The following is a 25,528-nucleotide window of genomic DNA, read 5'->3' on the forward strand; positions in this document are numbered from 1 at the left end:
GTCAAATGGGAGGTAAACAGGAGAAAGCATCTCGAGACTTTCTTGCCCTCTTTCCCTTCACTCTCACACCTCGCCAAGTCCTCTGCATTTCACAAGAGTACCGACGTCACTACCGAAGACCTTCGAAGCCCCCCTCAGCCTCGCTGCCGACCGCGCTGTCCTCGCTCGTCAATCAACTCGTTTCATCTACAACTACGAACTTCCATCCCCCCTCCTCTTTGAGCGGTCAGTCGAGTAGTCAGCGAGGGTCAAGGAATTAGTCTTGAGCATCTGAGCGGGCGGAAAACCGCGAACGAGTGAGTCAGACCGAACCTCAGTCGACATTCGTCTTTCCCTCGCCCAGAGCCATATCTGTTAAGCTAACGGTACTGCTCTTGTACCATTCAAACCTCAAACAGAAAACATAAACCGTTAATCCTCCGTTATGTCCCCTCAGCTCCCCGTCGAACTCCTTCGCCTCGTCCTCGATGACTTCCGTCTTCCTCCCTTCACGAGTCCACTTCGAACTCAGGAATTCGAACGCGAGAACGAAGTGGAACTCTACGACCTCTGCCTCATCAGCCGAACCTTCCGCGAACTCGCTCAACCTCTGCTCTTCGCTTATATTCGACTCACGGAGGATAACGTTGTTCAGACGCTCACACGCTTGATCCAGAACAACGAAGATAACGGCCGGTTGGCACTCGTGCGTGGAGTCTACTACGACGAGTGGGCGGGAGAAAGTATTGAGAAAAGTTCCAGCAACGAAGCAAACAAAGCCTGCTTCAGAAAATTCCCTACGTTGGCGACTACGTTGGAAGAAGCCATCCTCTATACCCACTGGGAACCCTCACAGACTTTCTCGACATCAAGTAGGCTCCCTCTATTCGTCGACACGTGTAGAATTATCGGCTCAACTGACCGAAGTGTTCACAGGCCTCAAACGACTTTTTCTCAATAAGCTCAACCTCGACACGGCGAGAATGTCCGCTTCGGGATTCCCTTGTCTCGAGGTTCTCGGACTATGGGACGTCGTCTACCACCCACACCTCCTCGAGCTCGAACCGTTCCCCGCTCTTCGTCACTTGGTTTATTGGGGGTTAGAAGAACACCGAACGAAGGCTCTGGCGAAATTGGCCCATCAACTCGATTCAGTTGTCATCCTGTCGGACTTCTCAATGGACGGACGTCTAGACTACTCACCCGACGACAAACGTTTGGATTTGAGTCCCGATTTCCCTATCGAGAAGATGCTAGTCAATTCTCCCTGGGACTGGGACGAAGACCACGTAGCTGTTCGAGAAGTTTTGGTCGTACATCTTCGTATCCTCGTCTCCGATCTCGGCTACAATGGCGACAGATTAATCTCCTGCAGCCAAGCGATCAAGAACTTCGCCGGTCGCCTCAAGGATCAGGCTAGATTCGCGCGGCTCCAATCGGTCTTCCTTCCCCCTCGCGACTCTCTGTGGGAGGAATATCACGACGAAGACATCTACGATTCCCTGGACGATCTGGCTACAGTCTGTCGAAACCGCAACGTCGAAGTCGTTTTCGAAGAACAATCCGATATCCTTATGAGCCAAAGTCAAGTATCGGAGGAGTTCATGAAGAGGATGACGAACAAGAGGATCGCGAGGGAGGGTGGACAATCCTGAAGCGAAGATACCGTTCGAGGTTGGAGTTTTGCGCAAAACTTTTCTGTTTACAAATCTGATGTACGAGCCCTTTTCTTCTCTATGTGCAACTTCGACTACTACCCAATCCTACACTAGCCAAGATTGCGAGAGATTGTGAGAGTGACAGACGGCGATCTCCAGTCTGTCAAACGTTGAAGGAAGTACGTGAGAAATGCTACCCTCACGATGGGCCACTTGGTTGCGAGGGAGAATGTCGTGCGAGAGAGCTACGAAATGAAGAGAGAGAAGCTGGTACGTAGGGAGTGATCTCTGAACGGAATGTAGAACGAAATGAAAACGACACGAGACGAAGAATGAAGATGAATCGAGTCGAACAGAGTTCGGAGAGTCCTCAGGTCTTCGAACCACTAAGTTAGCTGCACTCAATCAGTGGTATGGGTACCGTGGGCCTCCTTGAGGAAAAAGGCTTGAGAGCGGGTGAGCAAGACGGGCTAATCGAGACAGTCCAAGCTCGTAAAATCGCTCAGGGTCAAGGATAAAGTCGCGCCGAACTCGATGACCTGCTGCTCTCGTTCGCACGATCCCTCTGCCACTAGCTGTTCCTATCAGACTCGAGGAAGCGGCAGTCCTCTCAGGACAGAAACGGTTCAGGAGAAGAGGTTTGCAAGTTGATATGAACATGAGCTAAAGAGCGGAAGGAGGGGCTTGTGAGTAAAACCTCGTGCGACAAGGAATAAAGAGCGTGATCAACAAGTAATAAAAGGAAAGAGAGAGAGAGAACGAACAAAAACCCCTGAGAACGAGAGAGAGAGAGAGAGACTTGACAACAAAAAAGGGTATACACCGAAGATTAACGAAGTGACGACAAGAGTGGGGCAGACAGGCAGGCAAGGGTAGGTAGAATAAGATAAGGAGGTTTTGGGGACTGGAGTTGGCTTCGTCTAGAAGTCTTCCTCGAGGGAGAAGAGAGCTCCCTTTCCTGATTCGTCTCCCGCTTCCTTTGCCGTTTGTTTTGCCATGACTCCAGCCTTTTGGTAATCGGATACTCGTTTCTCGAAGAAGTTCTAAATTGATCGACGAGGGGTTAGAACTGATGCGAACGAGGAGAGAACGAAAGAAAAACTCACGGTCTTTCCTTCCATCGAGATCATGTCCATGAAATCGAAGGGGTTCTCCTTGTTGTAGATCTTCTTGTTTCCAAGCGAGACGAGGAGACGATCGGCGACGAATTCGATGTATTGGCACATCAAGTCCGAGTTCATTCCGATCAGTCGGCAAGGAAGGGCATCGGTAAGGAATTCTTGTTCAATCTCGACGGCTTCACGGATGATGCGTTCGACGGTGTCAGGATGAGGTCGTCGTTCGAGGTGGGAGAAGAGGAGGCAGGCAAAGTCGGTGTGGAGTCCTTCGTCTCGCGAGATGAGCTCGTTCTGTCGAGGGGAACGATGTTAGCGAATGCCGCGCGACTGCGAAAGTGACGAAGAGAGACGTACGGAGAAGGTCAATCCAGGCATGAGACCACGCTTCTTGAGCCAGAAGATGGAAGCGAAAGATCCGGAGAAGAAGATTCCCTCGACGGCGGCGAAAGCGACGAGACGTTCACCGAAAACGGATCCTTCATCGCTGATCCACTTGAGCGCCCAGTCAGCCTTCTTCTTGATGCAGGGAACTGAACAAGCGAGCGAAAAGAGTGAGTTTTTGCTTCTTTCCTCGATAAACAGGTTGTAGACATACTGGTTTCGATGGCGTTGAAGAGCTTGTCGCGCTCCTCGGGTTCGCGGACATAGGTGTCGATGAGGAGAGAGTAAACCTCCGAGTGAATGTTTTCCCTGTAGACGGAAGAAGTCAGTCACTAAAATTCGAAAACGAAACGGCCTTTCGACTCACATCATGATTTGGAAACCGTAGAAGCATCGAGCCTCGGCGATTTGAACCTCAGATCCGAACCTGTTGATTGGAGAGTCAGTCTCGAAGTCTACTAGATCACTTTCGGAGAGACTAACCTTTCGACCAAGTTCTCGTTGACGATACCATCCGAAGCGGCGAAGAAGGCGAGAACGTGAGAGATGAAGTATTTCTCATCGTCCTTGAGTTTCGTGTCCCAGTGGTTGAGATCCTTCGAGAGATCCTGTTGAGGAGAGAGGGGGGCAAATAAACGCGTCAACTTTCGAGAAACTCGATCACCTCGAGAGCGTGCAGAGAGACATACCATCTCTTCAGCAGTCCAGAAGGAAGCTTCGGCACGCTTGTATTGTCCCCAGATCTATCATAGAGGGAGAGTTAGCGACGCGTCCGGTGATGGGTAAAAAAAAAAGTTAAAAGATGAAGATCGAGAGAGACTCACCTCGTGGTATTGAATGGGGAAGAGTACGAATCGTTTGTCGTTGGGTTTCAAGATGGGCTCATCCGTATCACAGAGGATGGCAGGGTTGCCGACGAATCGATCGCGTCCATCTCGTTGGAGTTCGTCTACTTTAGGCTTCTTGACGTCGACAGTCGTGATCGTGGTAGGGTTGGCAGCCGCGGCGAGCTTGTCGTTGATCGATGCGGGCTTGGTAAGGTCGAGTTTGTCGAGCGCGGCGGCAGCGACTTTCGAAGGAGTTTCTTGAACAGCAGCGACCATCTTTAGAAGGCGGTGAGAGGAGAGAGGGGTGAGGAAGGAAGGTGGAAGTGGTGTGAAAGAGTGAAGTGAAGGAGAAGAAGAGAAGAGTCGAGGGAAGTGAAGAAGAGAGAGACAGGCGCGACTTTTTGCGCGTCTGCTTTTCGTGATTCTCAAAAAATGAAGAACGCGACAATACGAGACGCGTTTGTAATTGCCTAAAGAAGCGGATGAGTAACTCGCACACCTCGAATCCATCTCGCGGGCATCGCTCGGGACGAAACTCGCTCGCTCTTTCCTTCGTCTCATCACAACTTGACATCTCGTACTGTACTGTAGGTGTGTACAGGAGCACGACTGTGCGCAATGTGTATCTCGTAATTGAAGGCAGCGAAGATGCAGAGGGAAAAGTAGTCATAGCGCAATTTTGCGTTTTCGACAGACTGTCAGACCACTGTCTCGAGGCTGTCTTGCTCTTTCATGCAGAGTTGCGGCAAGTGCTCTGCTTCATCGAGGGAGACACTGCTTGAGACTGAACATTCTCGAGGCCGAACTCGACCTTGAACGGTTCAATATTGAATTTCAATATCAGTACTGTAATTGAATACAAGTCGCAGCTCGTTCGCTCATCTCGAACGCTTTACCTGCTCACGATACACAAGCAAGACGCCCACAACGTAACCGACGTAGCGCCAGACTACTCCACCCCGTCTTTTCCCTTCTTCCCCCGAACAAATCGTCATTCAACCCTCGAATCGAACCAGCTCTCTCATCTCCAGCGTGAATGAGATCGAGGTCGGGTACGAAAAGTTCAGGAGCAGCACCAACAACCCTGAGAAGGAACTCTGAACCGAATCCATCCCCGACCGCATCGACATCGACCGCTCAGACTCCGACACCACCGATCGATTCGAAGAAGAAGCAGAAAGGACCCGAGGTAGATCCGGAGGTGGTGTTGGAGAATGAACGGGAATACTTTGGAACGACACACAAACTCAAGAGGATCTTTATTGGTCCGAGTTTCGATGGGATGAGCGATAGTTCGAGTTGGAAACGCAAAGGGAAACAAAGGGCTGAACTTCAAACGGAAGGGGATCAAGAAAGGAGCGACGAGGAGAGTGTATGGGAAGATGAAGGGACGTCCGAGTCGGATGCCTCGAGTAACTGGGAGAGGATCGATCGAAAGAGAAAATTGGCGAGAGGAGCGAGGAGGGGAAGGAAAGAGGTTAGTGACTGGTCAGAGTCGACGGCGACGACGTATCCATCGACGACTCCGATGAGATCACGGCGGCCGAGCGTACACGACTGGAAGGGAAACAGTTTCGAGATTGGAGCAGAATTCAAAGATATGGTTCAACGGCGGGAGAAGAGGTTGAGAGCAGAACGGGAACAGAGGGAGAAGGAAGAGTCACAACAAGCAGAAGAGTCAAAGTTCCTCAAGTTACACTCTCGAGGGAGGACGAATTCGACCGCGACAGCAACTTCGAGAAGTTTTCAAGATTCTTTCGTAACAGCTCGATCGACAAGCCCAACTTCTGCACCTCCTCCTTCCCCTGCCGCCTTCCAACTCGGTCAGCCTCCACTGCATATCGACGAGAAGTACCCAGAGATCACACAAACCCTCCTTCGTCGACCTAGCGATCCTCCTCCCCTCGAACGTTCGACTTCTGACACTCCCGCGATTCTACTCTCGACTCAACCTACCTCCCCAATTCGTTCGATTCTACGCACGAAAGATTCTTTTAACTTGAATGGATCAGCGCTCGGAAACGGTCAACCTCCGCCTCAAACTCCCAATTCCCCTCTCCTGGAAGTCCCGAAATCCTTCTCCGCCCTCCCAAGTCGCCTCCTTCAGCCGCCGCCGCTCTCTCGACGAGAAGCTTCGAACGCCGCTTCAGTACGATTCCCAGACTTCCCGACTCTCGCTTCTCAGCAAAACAGTGACGGAATCGAGGAAGAAGACCCTCCGACGGGAGATCAACCTCCCGCACCTCCTCTCGAAGTCCTGTCTCGACCAGCACCGGAACTCAAACCTCGCGAAAACAAACTGAAGGATCCTCGACCGTTCGTCAGAGCTGCAGCGGATAAAATGCTTCATCGCAAGAAGAGGGGAGACGAAGTTTTGAGGAAAGAAAGAATGCTGGTTCGAGACGATTGGTCACACAGAGATGTAAGGAACCGAGCCCTCTCTGACCCAGGAATCCGTCTGATGGAGCCCGCTTCCTCTCGCAGGATTTGCCGAAATCGTTCGACGAGCACGTCGCACGGAAGTACCCAACGATTAACGGATCGTGGGAAGAACTAGCTGTCGTATGGAGACCTGGTCGAATTGAGCTATGGGGAGAATACGCAAGTCCTCCTCTCTGATCTTATTCACGTCGTCAAGTCTGACTCCCCGAGTCGTTGTCTTTCGCACAGAAATTCAACCTCGCAGCTTCTCTCGCTGGATCAAAGAAACTTCGAGCAGTCATTCCATTGCAACCTCGCAAAACACACCTCTCTATCTATTCTTCCGTCGACCTCGTATTCTGTCTCACTCATCAACCCCTTACGAACTCGATCCTCTCAGCCGTTTCATCTCGCAAATCAGTCAACGGCGACGACGACAAAAGTCTTCGAAACCCTCACCACTCGAAGACGAACAAGCGAGCTTACACCCACCTTCGAACCTCCGGCACGAACATCTTCCTCTTTCGAGCGAGAACGATCCCGACTGCGAAATCGTGGATTTGGTCGCTCTTTCGAGAACTCGGAGGACAAATCCCTCGAACTCTCGAAATCAGTTGTCCGGCTCTCGGCGCGAAGATCCGTGTTCCTGTTCCCGTCGATTTGCCCGAACCTGAAGACGCAGAGATTGGAGCGAGAGTAACGGAGGAAGATCGAGCCGGGGAAGGATACAGGTTGTTGAAGGCTCGAGCGGTCGTCGATGCCTGTATCGAACAGTTGGGGAAAGTCGGGGAGTGGAAAGAGCTCGGAGAACAGGCGAAAGCGCTAGGTGCGACATTTCGGTTGGCTTGGAGGAGAGACGGAGTGCTCGATTGGGTCGAGGAGGGGGATGATGCCGTTGAGACGGATTACGCTGTGATCGGAGGTATCGCTAGTCGACAGGTGAGCAGATTTTAATTCGAAAACGTCCCGCTCAACGACGTTCGAAACTAATTCGTTTGCTTGTAGGCTCACGTCGATCCAGTTCTCGAGCTTCGACCTGCTATCCACTACCCAACTATCGTCCGTCTCCCTCGCGCCGAAACGTCCGGACCTCGAAAACTTGCAGAGCCTCCCGCCGTCGAAGGCTTCGTCACCCGAATCAAGAAAAACGGACAGAACGAGCGGATCTACCTCACTTCACATCTCGGCGCCATCTTTCGTTGTCATCCAGCTCGAGCTCATCCTCCTGAATCGTCTGGACTCATTCCTCCTCTACCTTCGGCTCACCCTGCTCCCCTCGCTCTCGTTCCGATGGTCTTCGGGTTGAGCAACGTCGGCAAAACCGGAAAAGAGAAGGAGAGATTCTGGAGACAGTTCGGGAATCGTTCGGGAGTCAAACAACGTCGAGGAAGAGATTGGACGCTGAAAGGGATGGAGAATGAAGAAGGCAAGTTACCTGTCGTCGACGACGAGGACGAGAAAGGCAAGACGCTACTCGAAACGTTTGATCATCAAGAGCGGAAGAGAGCGTTCCTTCAGATTACCGATTCGCAGGGGTTCATTTCATTCTCAGAGTTTGAAGTGATCGAACCCGATCTCGTCGAAGAAGCCGGTGGACAATGGGAGACGACGGAGGATCCGGGAGGTCACGAAGGGATGAAGGTAGCTCACGACACGAAACGACTTCGTGGTTTACGGTCGTTCATCGTCAAGACTCGCGCAGGACGGAAAGCAAAATTCGAGGTGAGTTGGTCGACGCTATCTCGCCTCGTCGATGACCATGCTGACTCGACCGCTTCTCGCAGTGTCATTCTATTCAAGTTCGAGATGAATGGGTCGAACGCCTCAACGCTCTAATTCGCTACTGGACGATCCGAGATCGAGCCGATGCGACCGCGCAGATGGAGCTCTCGCCTGCCGGAACTCTCGTCGAGCAAGCGCAACGAAACGGTCAAGCCCCGCCAACGCGAGAAGAACTCCTCTCTTCGCCTTTGCTCGGAACTATGTACAACTGGTGCATTCTCGATGGATGCCGAGCGATTCTCCTCAGCTCAACGTTGCATATTGAGAAGGAACTTCGAGGAACTTTTCGGAAACGACACGTCTTGTTGCTTCCCGGTACTCTCATCGAGTGAGTCTTTCGACGCGTTTGTTCTCTCTTAAACGAGTCGCTGATGGTCAATCCTGATAGATTCAACTCTGTCGATCGAGACATGTACGGTCATCCACTCCCTTCTCCCTACCACCGTCGCAAATTCACGCTCTCTCTGCGAGACTGTTACGTTTACTCGGGATCTCTCACTTCGTCCTTCCTCGCCGGCTCGACGAACACGGCAGCGTGGGAACCTGCGAACGGCAATCAACATCGATTCCCTCGATGTTACACCGCGACGGATGGTTTGAGGACCGTCGATGATGAGGAGGATTGCACGTTCGTCATCGTTCGTACGAAGCACGGAGGCGATGGCAAGAACAAGAAGTTGAATCAGAAGGGAGTCGTGCGAGTCTATCGAGCGAGGAGCAAGGTAAGATAGATCCGTTTCGGTTTCTCATCTTTCCTAATCTCACTGACCTTCAACTATCTCGCCGATAGCTCGAACGGGATCAGTTCGTCTACACTCTGAACTCGGCGATCGAGCGATTGCTCCGTTCGGAAGCGGAGAGGGAGGAAAGGTTGCGAGAGTTCGCGTGGTTAGAGCAGGGAAAGAACAAGGAGTAGTAATCTTCCGAGCATTGTTGTCTTTCGTACCCAATTCCTAGACTTCTTCCGTATCCAGATCATCACTTTAGTCGTTGTTGTGTCTTCTTTCTCAAGGATTTTGCATTTAATTCGTTCACCAGACACACTTTCATCCGAGAGACGACCTATAAAGAGATTTCTCGTGAGTACGAGAACAGTCTATGCACCCTTGAATGGGCCTTGACGACTCGAAATAGTAGAGGGGACTCGACAAATGCAGATGAAACGACATTGATTTTGTTGCAGATTGTTACGATCGATATGCGAAGATGCGGGAGGGAGCTATACATTCTGGGTTGTTTGATGTGTCTAGTAAGAGAAGAGCATGCGGTAGATACGAACGTAGATAGGAGCTTTCTTTCGCTCTGCTCGCCAGAGATTGAGCTCTTCGGCGGTATCCCAGCATTTTCGCCCTGTGTCGACGTCGATCTCAGACAACTTCCAAGGTCGTGTTCGTTTCTTGATGATCGCTCCAGCCCAGAAGAGGAGCAAAATTGGTAGGGCGAGGTAGACGAGGAAAAAGTCCTCGGCGCGTTTCTTCGGATCGTCAGGAGGGCCTCCGATTGGGAAGAGGGCCTATTTGCAAGGTGTGAAGACAGAATCAGTACGATAGACAAACGGAGAGGACGGGGAAGTGAGAGCTTACGACGTAGAATTGAGCGATGAGAACGAGAGCGATGAGGAAGAGACCCAACCACGAGCCATAAACTCCTCCGAGAGCGCGGAAAGGAAGCTCGTCGACCGAGTGACCGTGGTGTTTCCAAGCTGCTCGCCATCGGATATGCGATAAGCAGATAGCGGCCTGTGAAAGCATGCGATGAGCAAATGAAAGATCACCGAGAAAGAACCGAGCTTACCCAACTGAATAAGGTAGAGCTGTTTACGAGCGTTCTGGTCAACTATTTGTACTCGGTTCAGATGAGAGAAGTAACATACAGTCCGGAAAGCGCTTGAAGCCAACTAAGCGGGGAGAAGAAAAACGAAATAAGCGAGGTTCTAGGCTGTACCTAGCGATTCGGAGAGCTTACTTGAAGATGACGGAACCGGATGAGCCACAGTTGACGTATGCGATAGGAGCTGCGAGGAGAACGGCGATGACTGAGGGGAGAGAGGAAAAATCGGAGCGTTAGATTCTGCCCGAGAAGAGGGGAAATTTCGTTGAGCTCACCAGAGTACAAGGGTCGCCCCGATTTGTCCACAAAACGGAAGCATTTAGGAGCCCACCCTGTCTCAGCGAGCGCCGTAAGCACTCGAGAGCCTGCGAAGACGCTTGCCGTGCCGATCGATAAAACCTATTCGCGAGAGGGCAGAAAGCGAGGGAAGGGCAGATTGGAGTCAGCTTTCGCTTTCACTCCTTCGAATCTGTCAAGGACAGAAGTAGACGAGTAGGACTCCTGTCGAGAAACAAGCAGACGACTGGAACTCACGGAGATACAGATGACTACGTTGATGAAATGATCGAATCCGTTGAGTCCAGCTCGGAGCGCGACAAGAACGAAGGGGCTGGTTCCTGTTTATGTAGAGAACGAGTTGGTAGAAGGAGAAACATCAGTTTTAATCCGATCTCCCTCAGGATATCTTGACTTACCGGCTCCTTTGCCTCCTCCGAGAAGTGAAGGGTCAGTGTAGGGCAGGTTGAGACCGATGATGACGAGAGTAGATAGATAGATCAACGAAATTCGCCAGAAAGTGCCTAACGTTCGATGCGAGATCAGCTTCACAGTAGTATTCGCTCGCAATGAAATGACTCACCTTTGACCGCCGCTGGTAAGTAAGCCCTCGGGTTCTTCGTCTCCGTAGCAGCAATTCCGACGAGTTCAGTCCCAGCGAACGAGAACGCGGCCGTAACAAAGACCTAGTCAGGATGGAACGAGCGAGTCAGCAAAAGGCCTTCGAGGCCTCGTCAGAAATAGGTAGAACCTACAGCACAGATACCGTGAAAGCCGTTCGCTAACGCGCCCGGGTCTTGCCAGTATCGTCCTCCGACCTGTAACAAAGGGGAGAATGAGCAAAGTTGCGAGCTTTCGAACGAGGAGAGACGAGCTTACGTATTCGCTGTATTCGTTCTTGCCTCCTCCACAGTTGAGCACGATACCAATGATGATAAAGATGATAGCCGTGATAAGTTTGAGCGAGCAACTCCCTGTCGAAACGCGAACCAAGAGTTAGAACCTACTCTCGGCAGTGAAGCGCAAGATCACGCACAGAACTCTTCTTCGGCGTATCCGAGAGTACCGAAGACGTTGAGCAATACGATCGCTACGAACGATGAGAGAAGCGTCAGCGAGACCATGAGAAGTAGAAGAAACGAGGCGACTAACCGAGCCAGAATACCGTGATCCATACACCAATCGGAACCGCTGCTGCCCTTTCCCAATATTGCACGGTGATGCCGGCCGCGGTGATCTCAAGAGGAAGGACGATGACCCATTGCGCGAGGTAACTGGAGTCAGAGGGGAGCAGTCAGTCTGGGCTCGATTTATCGTCGAGTCGAGACGAAGAGACTCACTTCCTGTAACAAGAACAAATTTGTGAGCTTCTCTCGTCTGACGAAGGGACTGAATTGACGACGACTCACCATCCCATAGCCATACCGAACCCAGGATCCAAGAAACGAACGGCGAGAGTGTAGAACCCTCCTGAAACCGGGAACATGATACACATTTCTCCGAGAGCTTGGGTAACGTTGATGAGGAGTACTCCGACAATCGCCCAGGCGATGAGAATACCCAGAGGACCTCCTTGACGAAGAGCTTGTCCAGATCCGATGAACAATCCGGTTCCGATTGAACCTCCGAGACTGGACATCGCAGAAAAGCAAAATCAGCATTCTTGGAATAACTTTCGTCAGGAGCCGGAATGCGACTCACGCGATCATTCCCAGGTGTCGTTTCTGGTTCATCATTATCCAAAGATGTCAGCCTCTGGGCAGAAGGGATAGCGTGAACAGCGGATGACTCACGCTCATCTTTGCTTGAAGTTGCGAACCTTCGATGACATTTGTTGGCTCCCCTCTTCCTACCGGGTTCGAATCACTGCACACACACGACTCATAAGTCAGTCGAGATACTTGCAGACCGCCTTTCACCCGAGAGGACTGAACCTCTCTCTTCTTCTTTTCAACCTCTTCTCGAGCGGCTCACTACGGCAATGAATATGCACCAACTCACGGTGTATGTCCAGGTGCTGGCTTGAAAGACTCTAGTGTAACTCCCAACCTAGTCCAAATCGACTCCATCTTTGGGTTCCATGGTTCGACTGAAGCTGCCTCATTCGGAGGAGTCGGGCTCGTGATGGACGAAGTCGCTGTTATGTCGTTCTTATTAGAACCTTTCTCTGAATCGTTCACGCCCATAGCGGTTGGTGTTGAGACCAGGACTGGCGATTTTTGGGGCGACTTTTTTTTTAGCTGCTGTCCGAACCTACTAGCGAGGAAAGCGCGGAAAGTTTCGGCCGTCGATCGTTGACGACGTTTACGTGATTCATTGCCGAAGGGTAGCGACCGTGGTTGCGATGGAAGAGTAAGAAAGGAGATGAATGTCAAGTTGTTGAACTTTTGGGTTGACGTTCGCGTCAAACCCGGCCGTGCAGGAAGATGTCCGCAAGGCAGACGAGTGAGCGCTCGAAGGCGTGATTGAGGAGGATAAAGATAGTTTTTCCATCAGACTGGAGTCGAAAAGGGTCCCCGGAAGGGGAGAGGAAAACTTTTCCAAGTACGAGACCACCCCTTCCCAATCAGCGTTGGACTTACGAGATGGCAGTCTGGCGTCGCTAGAGATGAGAGTCATCCTCGAAAGAAGTAGTAGTAATGACCGTGGAGCAAGGGAGTCGCTAAAAGCACGAAAACCAATTTCTCCGATTTAGTCCTGCTCCCCAAGACTGTGCGTACTTCCTTTCTCTTATGCCACCATCGTTATCTTCGTTGGAAGGAGATCAACACTGCACGCCTCTGCTCGAGCGAGACTCAGCGATTCCATCCTCCGCCTCGCTTCATGAAGAAATGTGAACGATTCACGAGGCTCTTATGTCTTTCCTTCTGCGATGGAGGAGCTTACAGGGCTCCGCACTCGTCCTCCATCGTCCCCCGGGTGCACAGTGCGAGCGGTGAAAGTAGCCTCGTAGACACCGGTAGAGACACGAGATCGAAACGAGGCTGGCGATGTGAAGCAGAACGTCACAGTGTTCAACGGGTTCCCCTTCCCTACGACTCGACATGATCATTTTGTGTGCCACGCACCAACTTGACGATGGTCTTCACGAGAAATTGACGAACGGGACAGCGAGAAGAGAAGCGGAAAGAGTTGGATGAAGCGATTACTGGCCAAGACTCGAGCGGGATCGAAGGGCCGCCTCTCCCGTTCTCCAGGATCGGTATAGGATGGCCTTAGTAAGGTTGAGCGTGTGGTCGAGAATAGTAAGAGATGAAGAGACGCCTTGGAATTTTGGATAGACTTTCGACTGCTCACATCACCCTCGGATTGAGTCGACAGCTTCTCCTAGCACTTCTAGACAATCATGTTCTCCTCCTCTATCCGACCAGCCACTCGACTAGCCAGCAGAACGACAGTACCGCCACCTTCTATTCTTTCATCTCCCATCGCAATCTCCCGCTCATCGCAGGTCGCATACGCTGTAAGTACCGCACTACAAGGTCTTTGGAGCTATCTTGACTGACCTCGCCACTCTTCCTCCCAGCGACATGCCTCTACTTCGACTTCTCACCTTTCGCAAAGCGCTCGCGACAAGATTCGAGCCAGACCTTTCCTCCTCCTCGTTGGACTCATGCCGATTTTCACCTTTGGACTCGGAGCTTGGCAGATCAAGCGGCTGAAGTGGAAAGTGGATCTAATTGATCAGTTGGACAAGAAACTTCATCAGGAACCAGTTGGACTCCCCGCGAGAATAGAGTGAGACCTCTCGTCTCTAGATGACCTATATCGACAATAGACTGACTCGTGATCGTATGTGAGCTTAGCCCGGCAGCGATTCCCGAGTTCGCGTGGAGGAAAGTTTTCGTAACGGGTACATTCGACCATGCAAACTCGATTGTACTCGGACCGAAGACGAGAGATGGACAGATCGGATATCACGTTATCACACCGCTAGTGAGGGGAGTCGGGAAAGATACCATCATGGTGAATCGAGGGTTTGTAAAGAGGGAAGTGAAAGATGCGAAAGATCGACCAGCTTCACTAGTACGTCTGCTTTCCTCGCCTCGCAACAGAACAGTGACCAATACTGATGAATTCTCCTCTGCCAGACCAACGAGAAGGTGGAAATCGTCGGTATGCTTCGAGATCAAGAACCGCCAAACTCGTTTACTCCGAAGAACGATCCTTCGAAAGGTCAGTGGGTATTCTCGGATATCGCTGGCATGGCACAACACACTGGCTCAGAGCCTGTCCTTGTTGATCAAATTTATGGTACGCTTCCCCATTGCTCGAATTTCGTGCTGTGATCGCGCTGACTATTCGTCTATCTGCAGGCGATCATCCTGGTAAAGCCGAGGTCTATCTACGACAGGGGATCCCGGTTGGACGAAATGCGTCGATTGAACTACGCAATATGCACGCGACATACGCTGCCACTTGGTTAGTCTCGAAGAACGGGTTCTCTCGTCGCTCACTCCAGACTGACAAGCTCTTACTGTGTGCTGCAGGTTCTCGCTCAGTCTCGCGACATCGTTCATGGCCTGGAGATTACTGCGTAGCCCTGCCAAGGTCAACACGGCGTCTCAATTCAGGAGGGATCTGAAATAGAAGCGTCCTTCGAATGCTGGACCCGCTTTCGCTACACGCGTCGCATGCATCTCTCGCATCTCTTGAGGAACTATGGAGAACCCAACGAGGAGTTGAGAGAGAGAGAAACCTAAAATTATCAACGACAGTTCCAGACAGAAAATCAAAAACCCGGAACCCTGCAAGCGAATCATCCTTTCTGACTCATCCGAATAGTCCCATCTCAGCGAGTCGAGCCACATCCCCCAATTCTTTCACTTTCTTGATCTGGGAACTTTCTTCCCTCGCTGCTTCACCGTCGTCTCGACATCCACAATCCGTTTCGCAAAGACACTTGCTCCCACAATCTCCGTTCCCATCGAAGATTTCCTTGACGAAAGCCGAGGAACAAACGATCTTCGGTTCTTCCTGAGGATTTGGAGAATCGGATATGTAAGAAGGTGGATCGAAACCGTCGAAACGTGGTCGAGGTAAGAATGGCGGATTGTGACTAGTAGAATCGATGAGTGCAGGCAGAAGAGTTCGCAAAGAGGGTAAAGGATCATTCGAAGTTGAATCGACTCGTCCTCCTCCTCCTCCTGATGTGTACAAATTGAGCTCCGGCCATTCGATCTCCGATCCTGTTTCTGCTGACGGTGGAGTCGTCATCCTCGAGCTAGAACAACATTCCTTCTTCTTCTTCCCTTTCCTCCTGATTTCCGATTCGTTCTCTCCCGGCGAGACTTCACATTTACATCCCAACGGTTCTTCCTCGAGTTCCATCGAGTTGCTACGTTTCCTCTTCGCTTTCAAGGCGAACGGATCATGCGTTGCACATCCAACGCATTGACAAGTCGGTCCGCAGAAACAGGAGAGAGTGCCGTGAGTTTGTGGAAGGAAGAGAGGGTTCGAGGCGGAAGTGTAGGGTGGAGGTGTGGGAAGAGTAGGCGACACTTCGATGTCGTTGAGGTTCGAGTAGGAAGGAGAAGGGACGGAACGAGATGAACAGCAGGAGGATTTTGCGATCGGAGGCTCGGGAAGTGGAAGAGATTGGGCTGGGCGATTCGAAGAGCAACATCCTCCTGTGGAATTCGAAACCGTGTCGGCTGGGGGAGTCGGGAGTACCGGAGAGACGATCGGGGGCGACTCGGGAAATGGCTTGGTTTTCGCTTTCGAAACGGTTTGACAGCACGTACAGGGTCCTCCCGATCGGCAGTTGCAAGAATTCAACAATAGAGTCACTGCATCGGGAGAATAGTCATCAATCAGAAGGTACTCGCTTCGATTGAATCGAGAATCCCCGTACCTCGAGACTTGACACTCTCGTTTGGCGATTCGCTCGTTGATTCCGCCGGTTTGAGGATGTCGATCAATCCGTTCGGCAGGATCTTTGCCGATGACCTCGAGTCTACTCGAACAACCGGAGTCAGTTCGAAAAGTCCTTGCGAGAGAAGAAATGGACGAACCTTGAGCTGTCTTTGATCCAACACAATCGCATTTGCCATGTACCGATCTCGTCTTCCTCAACTCTCTACAATGGGTGCATTGACTAGTAGGTCGTCCCTTCTCTGCGGAAGCGAGTCTAGATTAGATCAGCGAGAGAGAGTGAAGACGAAGCGAGCTTACTCTTGATTTCGGTGAGTTCCCTTTCCGTATGAGTGCATTTCGAAGATCTGTGTCCCTTGATACAAGCCTGACAGGCGTACTTGACTCCGTCTACTAGCACCATTGCCCGATTTCACCTTTCCAGAGATGAAAGAGGTTTGAGCGTCCTACTTCGGCTTCCAATGAACTCGCTCGGGCGTGCTGCACAGTTGACAATCTACAGTACTAGGCTGATCGTGGTTTGGCGGAGATAGAGTGGAGGAAGAGGGAAAAGAACCTCGGGTCGAATTTCTTCGGCTCTCTCCTGCTCTCCTCCACTCTCCTTTCACTTATGAACAGGTTGAGATCACCATCATCTCGATCGATACTCACTCAAGCCACTCGATCGCACTTGCCTCTCGCACATCGTTTCTCCATTTCGAAATCCCTCAACATGGCGTCAACCTCTCTCCGCACCCCCTGGAACCCTGAGCAGACCCCCTATCCTCGTGTACACCGATCCGACGCTGTAGAAGACTTCAAGTCGGCAAAGCACGGCACTGTCAAGGTCGCAGATCCTTACGATTGGCTCGCATTCCCCGATTCGAAAGAGACTCAACAGTTCGTGCAAGAACAAGGCGAATTTACGAAGAAGTACCTAGACCAGTACAAGGACAAAGAAAAGTTCTCGAAAGAGTTGGAGAAGAACTGGAACTACGCGAGATGTGAGTCCAAATCGATTGAAAATATAAAATTTCCGATTTTACCTCGCACTGACGCACATCGACAGTCTCTTGCCCTTCGCTGAAAAAAGACGACTTCTACTATTTCACCTACAACTCGGGTCTCGCTGCGGTAAGCTCATGGTTCGTACAAATACGTTCTATTCGCTCGCTAACGTTGATCTCCATTCTTTTGTTTCGTCTCATTCTCCAGCAACCCGCGATCTACCGTTTCAAGAAGGGAGCAGAGACAAAGACTGTCAAAGAAGGTGAAATCGGCGGCGAACTATTCTTCGACGTGGGTCTCTCGATCGTGTTCCCGGTTCACGAAAACCAGCGATTCTCATCTTCTTCAACTGCAGCCCAACCTCCTCAGTACGGACGGATCCGTTTCTCGTTCCACCTCGAGTTTCTCAGAAGACGGCAAATACTACGCCTACGCGCTATCTCGTTCCGGCAGCGATTGGAACACGATCTACGTTCGTGAAACGTCTTCGCCTCATCTTCCGTCTCAAGCTGTCGGTTCCGACGAAGGTCGACTTCTGAACGACGTTCTTCGATTCGTCAAATTCTCGGGTATCGGTTGGACCGCAGACTCGAAAGGATTCTTCTACCAGCGTTTCCCCGAAAGGAAGGAACACGGATCGACGGAAGACGACAAGGCAGGGACCGAAACTGATCGTGACTTGAACGCCGCTTTGCACTACCACCGAGTTGGTACTCCTCAAAGTGAGGATGTTCTCGTCCATTCCGACAAGGAGAACCCCGAGTGGATGTTTGGCGCTGGAGCAACTGAAGAGTTCGTCTCTCTTCCAGTTCGTCCTACGACAAGTAACGAGCTTACTCTCTCGCTCTTCGTTTCTACAGTGGTCGATACCTCGTAATGACCTCCTCCCGCGACACTGCTCGTTCGAACCTCCTCTGGATCGCCGACTTGCAAGATCCTCAAAACGCCGAGATCGGACCCAATATGAAGTGGAACAAGATTATCAACGAATGGGGAACGTATTGGTCGGAGCTCACGAACGACGGATCAAAGTTCTACTTCTACACAAACGCCGAAGATTCTCCAAACTACAAAATCGTTACTTATGATCTCGAGAAACCTGAACAAGTGCGTCGTTCTCTCTTCGAGTCGAGAGTGTACATGCTGACCACCTTGACGTTCGATACCCGCTCGATAGGGTTTCCAAGATCTCATCCCTCACAACTCGAAATCTCCTCTCACTTCAGCTCATCTTGCCGCGAACGATCAATTGGTTCTCCTCTACTCGAACGACGTCAAAGATGAACTCTACCTCCACAAACTCTCCACCGGTGAACGTGTAAAGCGTCTAGCTGCGGATCTCATCGGGACGGTCGAGCAATTCGCCGGGAAACGAGAACACAAAGAAATGTGGTGGTCGATGAGTGGATTCACTAGTCCCGGTACTGTCTACCGATATGACTTCGAGGAAGGCGAGGGAAGGAACGTCGGAGTCGAGAACGTTTACCGAGAGGCAAAGGTCGAGGGAATCAAACCCGAGGAATTCGAGAGTTCGCAAGTCTTCTACGAGAGTAAAGACGGAACGAAAGTACCAATGTTCATCACGAGACCTAAAGGGTGAGCTCCTTATCTGTATCACGAGCATCGAAAGATATTGACGATTCCCCCACGCTGAACTTCAGAATTGAAAAAGGTCCTGTTCTGCTTTACGCTTACGGAGGGTTCAGGTCAGTCATACCTTCTCTCTCTGACCGGCGACGAGACGAAACTCACTCTCGCCTTGTTACGACAGCCATGCGATCACTCCCTTCTTCTCGCCCTCGCTCATGACATGGATCAAGCACTACAAGGCTGCGCTCTGTATCGCAAACATTCGAGGAGGCGACGAATATGGAGGTGAGTCTTCGCTGCTCGGCTCACAATTTTCGATACAATTACGAGTCTGACCGAATTCTCTCCACGTCTCTCTCGTATAGAATCTTGGCACCTGGCGGGAACAAAGGAGAGGAAACAAAACTGTTTCGATGATTTCCAAGTAAGCTCAGTCCTTCGTTTTCATTTCATGTAGCTTTCTTGTGCTGATCGAGACCCTCTGTTCAGTGTGCTGCAAAGTATCTCTACAAAGAAGGTATCGCAGAAGAGGGCAAGATCGCAATCTCGGGAGGGTCGAACGGAGGTAAGCTCGAGGGGTCTCTTTCGATTCTTGAGCTGTATGACCTGACATCATCTCGTAAACTAGGACTGCTTGTCGGAGCCTGTGTCAATCAAGCTCCCGAGCTGTACGGAGCTGCGATCGCCGACGGTACGTGACCGTTCGTTGAGCTCAATCTCGTGAACCATTTTGCTAACTTTCTGATGCTGGTCTCGACAGTCGGAGTTCTCGACATGCTTCGCTTCCACCGCTACACGATCGGACGAGCTTGGTCTTCCGACTATGGTTGTTCGGACGAACCTGAAGGTTTCGACTATCTCTATGCGTGCGTCGAACTCTTTTCTTTTCCAGCTTGGTTCACTGACTGATCCTCTGACCTCGCAATGACGTCGTCTAGCTACTCGCCTCTGCACAACGTCGACCCGAGCAAGAAACCTTTCCCTCCGACGATGCTTTTGACGGCTGATCACGATGATCGTAAGGTCGTTCCCGAGTCTTCCGATCTGTTTGTACAAGCTAAGACGATCTCGATGATCCTAGGTGTCGTACCTCTTCATTCGTTCAAGCATATCTCAGAACTTCAGCACAAACTTCCCGACAACCCTCACCCTCTGCTCTTGCGAGTCGACACGAAATCAGGTCACGGCGCTGGTAAAGTGAGTAGTGCTCGTCTAAGACCTTTCTGTTGCGCTCTTGAGTCTGACGCTCGTACACGAACCAGTCTACCGCGAAGAAGATTGAAGAAGCTTGCGAAAAGTAGTAAGTTTTCGGTCCTTGCTTTTCCCCTCCTCAACCTCAATTCGCCTGTTCTGACTCATCTTTGTTCGCAGTGGTTTCGTCTCGCAGTCTATGGGATTGGAATGGCACGACTAGGGTGCGGAAGAATATCGATTACTTGAGTTGTGCGCAATCTCAACTGAATCTTGCAGTAACAGTGAGAGCGAGAGAACTCCCCTCTGATACTGAAGCTCCATTCGAGTCGCTCTCCCAGGCGAGATTTCTCTCACTCGTAACTTGACCGCTCGTAACCACGTCTTTTGCCGGCGACTGTCAATGCGACGCAGTCAAGCAGGGCTGTCGCGGCCTCGTTTTCGATCCTTCGTCGTCTCGGTAGACTCTTCGCGTCGCATTCAGGCGCTTCCTTTCGCTTGCTTTAGAGAATACGCAAAAAAGCATGGACTGTCCAAGCAAGTTGCTCAGTTCTCCGCTCTCCGTCGGCGTCGCCCGTCTCGACTAACCTAATTATTCTCCATTCTTTCTCTTTCTCGCTGAATAGGGTCACCACATCGACGAGCTCCCTTACCGAGCGATCGGAGGTGTCTACGGATCATGGTGCGGATTCCTCCTCGCCTGCCTCGTCCTCATCGCACAATTCTACGTCGTAAGTTGCTCTCTCCCTCTCTCGGAGTGACTCGTCTTCTCTCGAGTCTGATCTCAGTCGTCATTCTCTGTAGGCTATCTCTCCTCTCGGTGGACAGGCAACGTCTGACCTGTTTCATTCGCATTCTGAACTAAGCTGCCAAAGACGATCCTGCCTACTTGACTTACCCACTGGCTCGCTACTCGCTCCGTCGATACCGTCGACGACCATATCAAATGGCCAGCTGACCAAAACTCTCCCAACTCAAAATCCTCTTTTTCGAGGTGAAGCCGCAGCTGTGTCGCTCTTCCGTCCTTATCCTGTTGTGTCGACTCGTATGGTAGTCGTTGCATTCATTGTGAGTGAGCCTCGATGAGTGTGTCAGACAGAGCTCAAAAACGGTCGCCTCAGGTTTTCTTTCTCTGCGTCTCTTTCGTTCGCGCACCTTTCCCTTATAGCGATCCTGAAGCGTTGTCGCTCGCTTCACTTAGCCTGCTCAGCAAGTAGACCGTCAGCTAATCGCCAACTTGCACTGGAAGCGCTGTGAGCTCGGCCTCGCAAGTCGATTGTCTTCGCCCCCGCTTCTTCGCCTTTCCGCCGAGTCGTTATCAAGCTTTCAAGCTCTAACCGCACGTTTCCGTATCCGTATCCGACGTCCCCCTTCGACCCCGGTTCACACGACAGAAGCAAAGGGTCACGCTCTCACACGAAACGCTCACCCTTTTCGGCAAACCGAGATTGCGAACCCGGGGAATGGAGTATCGAGCTCGTAATCGACGTTTCACCGCGCGGTGTCGTCGATACCCAAGCTCCTTGGTCGCCCTTTCCAAGCGCTTCCGTCCTGGGAAAGAAGTTTTTTTTTCGCACACAGCACGAGTCACGGCAAAGTTCGGTACTTCGTCGTCGTCGATCGGTCTGTGCCATGAACGATCAAGTGTACAGAATCTTCCGAATCTCCGATATCCATGTCAGAGTCGCCGTCGAGAGAGCGTGGGCCGCGTGGGCCGCGTGGGCTGAGAACGAGGAGCTGTGCTTTTGAAGCTATGAGCGGACGACGATAAAGGGGAAGTTGACGTACGAGAAGCAGCGTTTGGACCCTTTTGTCGTTCGAAAAAAAGATTGCAGAACGCTCGAGACCCGGGAGTTGGCCAGGCACGATTGAAGCGACGAACGACAATCAGTGAGTCGGGCCCCCTTCCGAGGGTCTTGTGTTTTTTTTTGTATTGAAATCTGGGCGCCTATTTCGACCCTCCTCCAATCGACTCGCCTCTCTTTCCTCCCCCCTCCTTCTCGTCCGCCTTTTTTTCACCCTTAACCTCCTACGCCGGCACCTGTCGATAGAGTGAGAAGAATGGCGACGATTCACGACGCTGAAAAGCTCAGTTCGCACAACAGCGATAAGAACGAAGACCACTATGTTACGACCACAACGGCGCACGACCGATCGGAGTTTTACGATCCCTCGAAAGAGTCCATCTGGACCCGTCTAGGAGTCAACTTTGAATCGTTCAAACCTGCGCCTGGAACTACTGGGTGAGTTGGCCACTTCTTGAGGAAGCACCCTTATCGACCCCGCCCACTTTACATGTCACGAGGGCTGACTTTTTATCGCTCCCATCGTCGTCCAGTGGTATCGTAAACCATGGAGGTGCGATTGATCCGCTTCGAGCGAACGATAACCCTCTCTTACAACAAAAGATGAAGGTGAATCAAGGACCGTTCGCTCTTTTCCGAATCCACGCTGATTCTCCCTCTCTTCTCCTAGCCTCGTCACTTGACCATGATTGCTGTCGGAGGTTCGATCGGAACAGGTCTCTTCATGTTAGACAGTTTTCTTTTCGTGCGGGTTCGCCGAGCTCGAGCTGATTCCGTTGCTCTCTCATCCTCTTCCAGTGGTTCCGGTCAGGCTCTTCGTAACGGAGGTCCTCTCGGTATTCTCATTGCCTGGGCCATCATCGGTGTCATGATGATCAACGTCACTCAAGCTCTCGGAGAAATGTGCATTCTCTACCCCGTCTCTGGAGGTTTCTACACTCTCGCTACTCGCTTCTTGGATCCCGGTTTCGGTATGGCTCTCGGATGGTACGTCGACATTTCTCTACACCTTCATCCTCTGCGAAATTTGAGCTAATACGCTCGTCTGTTAGGAACTACTTTGGTGAGCCCTTGTCGTTTCAGTCGCTTTGCCGGACGAGAGAAGCTCACAATTTTCCCCTGTAGCTCAATGGGCCGTCGTCCTCCCTCTTGAGATCACTGCAGCAGGTATTACGGTACAGTACTGGGAAAAAGCAGCGGCAGTGCCCATAGCCGTATGGATGTGAGTCTCGCGCGCTACGTAATGCTCAGTCTTTTCGCCCCGAGCTAATTCTGACTACTCGCAATAGTACCGTCTTCTGGGTCGCCATCATCGCCGTTAACGTATTTGGTACTCTTGGTTACGCCGAGGAAGAGTTCTGTGAGTGACGCTCGCTCTCTCCGTGGGCCGCGCTCGAAACTGACTCTTTTCGTGCATTACCACCTCAAAGGGAGTTCATGCCTCAAACTCGCGGCTGTCATCATCTTCATCATTATCGGTATCGTCCTCAACGTCGGAGCTGGAAAGTCCGGACCTTACACTGAATATGTTCGTTTCCTATTTCCGCCCTCTTCTCGAGTGTGACGTTGACTCACTCTTCACCCTCGCAGGTTGGTGGACGCTACTGGCGCGATCCCGGAGCCCTGTCGAACGGCTTCAAAGGAATTTGTGCTGTGAGTCGAACCTCTCGCACGCGACGAGAGAGCGTCTCGTTTTGCTGATCATTCTTGTCTCCCTCCTTTCCTTGCCCTCTTCGTCCCGTCTTCGCTGCCCTGCCACTCTGCCCGTCCACCCGCTTTCTCATCACAGGTATTCGTCACTGCCGCTTTCTCGTTCGCCGGAACCGAGCTCGTCGGTTTGGCCGCGACTGAGACTCCCAATCCTCGCAAATCCCTTCCCTCCGCCGTCAAGGGTGAGTAGAGATGTCTCTCGCGCATGCGCGGTCTCTCGGCAATGAGGAGCTCTATTGCTGAACTTCGTTTCTTTCCTTTTCTCTCTTCTGTCTCTTTTAGGTACCTTCTGGCGTATCACCCTCATCTACCTCTCTTCCCTCTTGATCATCGGCTTGAACGTACCCTACAACAACGAGACTTTGCTTGGAGGAGGATCTGGAGCCGGTAAATTTTCTATTTTCCCTCCTTCGAGCCTCCCTGAGCCTCCCTGAAGCTCCGCTGACCCCCCTTGGCTCATAACAAAGGGACTAGTCCGTTCGTAATTATGGCGTCCCTTGCTGGACTAACTGGTCTCGACAGTTTCCTCAACATCGTCATTTGCATTTCGGTGAGTTTTTCCTCTTTTCCCCCTTTACTCCAATCCCTGCACCTCCCTGCTTCCCTCCTTGACCCATCCAGTACTGACGAACTATCTGTGGTGCTTATAGGTCCTCTCGATCGGGTACGTAGCTTGTTTCCGACAAGTCGTTGCTTTTCACTTACGATGATTCTTTTCACAGACTTTCTTGCGTCTATGCTGGTTCTCGAGTACTTACGGCGATGGCCGAGCAGAATTATGCGCCACGATGCTTCACCTACATCGACAAATCGGGTCGTCCCCTCTACTCCGGTGAGTCGAAGAGTCTTCGTATCGATTTCGACGAAGCTCACGCTCTTTCACGTTTCGGACAGTCATCGCTCTTCTCATGTTCGGTCCTATCGCCTATGTAAACGTCGTTTCAGCTGGTGACACCGTGTTCAAGTGAGTTCCAGCCGTTCTATCTTTCATGGATTTCCAGATTGCTTGTTCTACGCCGCTGACACCCATTTATCACAGCTGGCTTCTCGCTCTCTCGGGTCTCTCTACTCTCTTCACCTGGGTAAGCTCATTTCGCCATCAGAAGAGAGAGAACTTGAGCTAATCTTGACCGTTTTCACCTTTTTCGCTCTAATTTACTTATTTCGACTCCTCCGACGCTCCCCGCTACAGGCCTCCATCTGTATGTGCCACATTCGCTTCCGTCGAGCGTGGGCCGTCCAGGCAAGTTGTTCAGTTCTCCGCTCTCCGTCGGCGTCGCCCGTCTCGACTAACCTGATTATTCTCCATTCTTTCTCTTCCTCGCCAAATAGGGTCACCACATCGACGAGCTTCCTTACCGAGCGATTGGTGGAGTCTACGGATCATGGTGCGGATTCCTCCTCGTCTGCCTCGTTCTCATCGCACAATTCTACGTCGTGAGTTGCTTTCTCTCTCCCGAAACGACTCGTCTCCTCTTGAGTCTAACTTCGATCGTCACTCCCTGTAGGCTATCTGGCCTCTCGGTGGACAAGCACCCACCGGTGCAGAGCGAGCCCAAGACTTCTTCCTCGTTTGGCTTGTGAGTTCTAGCTCTTCCGTTTCGTTGTTCGAATCTTCCGAGTCTCACTACTCGTGTTATTTGTACAGGCCGCCCCCATCCTCTTGTTCTTCTGGCTCTGCGCTTTCATCAAGAACCGAACTCTTCCCTACCGAGCTCACGAGATCGATCTCGACACCGGAAGGAAAGCGTGGTTCACCGCGGAGGAGATGAACCAATTCAGGGCCGAACGACGAGCCGCTCCTTTCCACGTTCGCTTGTACCGCATGTTGTTCACGTATTAATCCTCTCGTTGCGTCTCGCACTCGTTTCTTCCTTCTTCTCTTGTGTTTGTTGGAGTCCGATTCCCCTTTCCCACTCTTTTCTCCTTGGTGTGCAAATTATCGTCATTCTCTCTTCTCCCTAACCGTTTCGGGCGCCGCACGATGTGACTTCGCAGACAACTTAGAGAGAGAGAAGAAGCTATGTCGAATAAGTTTGGCTGGTAGAAACCGACAAGACGGAAAGCAATGCAAGAAAGACTGCGAGCGGAAGCGTCTC

At 51.5% G+C, this 25,528-nt stretch overlaps 8 protein-coding genes across 8 annotated transcripts; 5 read left to right on the forward strand and 3 right to left on the reverse strand.

Annotated features, from left to right (window-relative positions):
- Positions 1–424: 424 nt before the first annotated feature.
- JCM6883_007434 (uncharacterized protein) lies at positions 425–1,634 on the forward strand (the record flags this gene model as incomplete). Its single annotated transcript, XM_076628265.1, has 2 exons — positions 425–851; positions 916–1,634. The coding sequence occupies 2 exons, from the start codon at positions 425–427 to the stop codon at positions 1,632–1,634; spliced, it is 1,146 nt and encodes a 381-aa protein (XP_076491666.1).
- A 923-nt stretch (positions 1,635–2,557) lies between these two features.
- Positions 2,558–4,239, reverse strand: JCM6883_007435 (uncharacterized protein; the record flags this gene model as incomplete). Its single annotated transcript, XM_076628266.1, has 8 exons — positions 2,558–2,680; positions 2,744–3,046; positions 3,110–3,285; positions 3,351–3,445; positions 3,504–3,563; positions 3,620–3,744; positions 3,826–3,879; positions 3,961–4,239. The coding sequence occupies 8 exons, from the start codon at positions 4,237–4,239 to the stop codon at positions 2,558–2,560; spliced, it is 1,215 nt and encodes a 404-aa protein (XP_076491667.1).
- Positions 4,240–4,999: 760 nt separating this feature from the next.
- SPO71 (Spo71p) lies at positions 5,000–9,082 on the forward strand (the record flags this gene model as incomplete). Its single annotated transcript, XM_076628267.1, has 7 exons — positions 5,000–6,385; positions 6,448–6,564; positions 6,634–7,323; positions 7,390–8,106; positions 8,169–8,494; positions 8,555–8,888; positions 8,957–9,082. The coding sequence occupies 7 exons, from the start codon at positions 5,000–5,002 to the stop codon at positions 9,080–9,082; spliced, it is 3,696 nt and encodes a 1,231-aa protein (XP_076491668.1).
- A 330-nt stretch (positions 9,083–9,412) lies between these two features.
- Positions 9,413–12,458, reverse strand: JCM6883_007437 (uncharacterized protein; the record flags this gene model as incomplete). The annotated part of the gene is made up of 17 exons (XM_076628268.1): positions 9,413–9,679; positions 9,750–9,905; positions 9,961–9,979; positions 10,040–10,063; positions 10,132–10,201; positions 10,272–10,395; positions 10,531–10,613; positions 10,692–10,796; positions 10,856–10,958; positions 11,028–11,090; positions 11,152–11,246; positions 11,309–11,362; positions 11,425–11,546; positions 11,682–11,903; positions 11,974–11,996; positions 12,066–12,138; positions 12,274–12,458. The coding sequence occupies 17 exons, from the start codon at positions 12,456–12,458 to the stop codon at positions 9,413–9,415; spliced, it is 1,788 nt and encodes a 595-aa protein (XP_076491669.1).
- Positions 12,459–13,618: 1,160 nt separating this feature from the next.
- SHY1 (cytochrome oxidase assembly protein SHY1) lies at positions 13,619–14,862 on the forward strand (the record flags this gene model as incomplete). The annotated part of the gene is made up of 6 exons (XM_076628269.1): positions 13,619–13,735; positions 13,799–14,010; positions 14,079–14,298; positions 14,364–14,526; positions 14,589–14,694; positions 14,763–14,862. 6 exons carry the CDS (start codon positions 13,619–13,621, stop codon positions 14,860–14,862), a joined length of 918 nt encoding a protein of 305 aa, XP_076491670.1.
- A 183-nt stretch (positions 14,863–15,045) lies between these two features.
- Positions 15,046–16,549, reverse strand: JCM6883_007439 (copper fist DNA-binding domain-containing protein; the record flags this gene model as incomplete). The annotated part of the gene is made up of 4 exons (XM_076628270.1): positions 15,046–16,061; positions 16,127–16,228; positions 16,287–16,388; positions 16,447–16,549. The coding sequence occupies 4 exons, from the start codon at positions 16,547–16,549 to the stop codon at positions 15,046–15,048; spliced, it is 1,323 nt and encodes a 440-aa protein (XP_076491671.1).
- A 309-nt stretch (positions 16,550–16,858) lies between these two features.
- Positions 16,859–20,137, forward strand: JCM6883_007440 (prolyl oligopeptidase family serine peptidase; the record flags this gene model as incomplete). The annotated part of the gene is made up of 16 exons (XM_076628271.1): positions 16,859–17,129; positions 17,195–17,259; positions 17,341–17,424; positions 17,489–17,925; positions 17,994–18,240; positions 18,311–18,729; positions 18,795–18,839; positions 18,905–19,008; positions 19,089–19,147; positions 19,213–19,288; positions 19,352–19,414; positions 19,484–19,589; positions 19,662–19,741; positions 19,805–19,920; positions 19,986–20,023; positions 20,095–20,137. The coding sequence occupies 16 exons, from the start codon at positions 16,859–16,861 to the stop codon at positions 20,135–20,137; spliced, it is 2,253 nt and encodes a 750-aa protein (XP_076491672.1).
- A 1,838-nt stretch (positions 20,138–21,975) lies between these two features.
- On the forward strand, positions 21,976–25,272 carry JCM6883_007441 (uncharacterized protein; the record flags this gene model as incomplete). Its single annotated transcript, XM_076628272.1, has 20 exons — positions 21,976–22,157; positions 22,253–22,328; positions 22,390–22,445; positions 22,518–22,706; positions 22,772–22,782; positions 22,845–22,941; positions 23,009–23,079; positions 23,150–23,247; positions 23,310–23,372; positions 23,509–23,611; positions 23,712–23,816; positions 23,897–23,979; positions 24,080–24,093; positions 24,152–24,261; positions 24,324–24,393; positions 24,469–24,511; positions 24,622–24,672; positions 24,762–24,866; positions 24,938–25,009; positions 25,078–25,272. The coding sequence occupies 20 exons, from the start codon at positions 21,976–21,978 to the stop codon at positions 25,270–25,272; spliced, it is 1,794 nt and encodes a 597-aa protein (XP_076491673.1).
- Between the last annotated feature and the right edge of the window lie 256 nt (positions 25,273–25,528).

Source organism: Sporobolomyces salmoneus, assembly GCF_050403485.1.
Source record: "Sporobolomyces salmoneus JCM6883 DNA, S_salmoneus_JCM6883_v1_ctg1, whole genome shotgun sequence".
NCBI lineage: Eukaryota > Fungi > Basidiomycota > Microbotryomycetes > Sporidiobolales > Sporidiobolaceae > Sporobolomyces > Sporobolomyces salmoneus.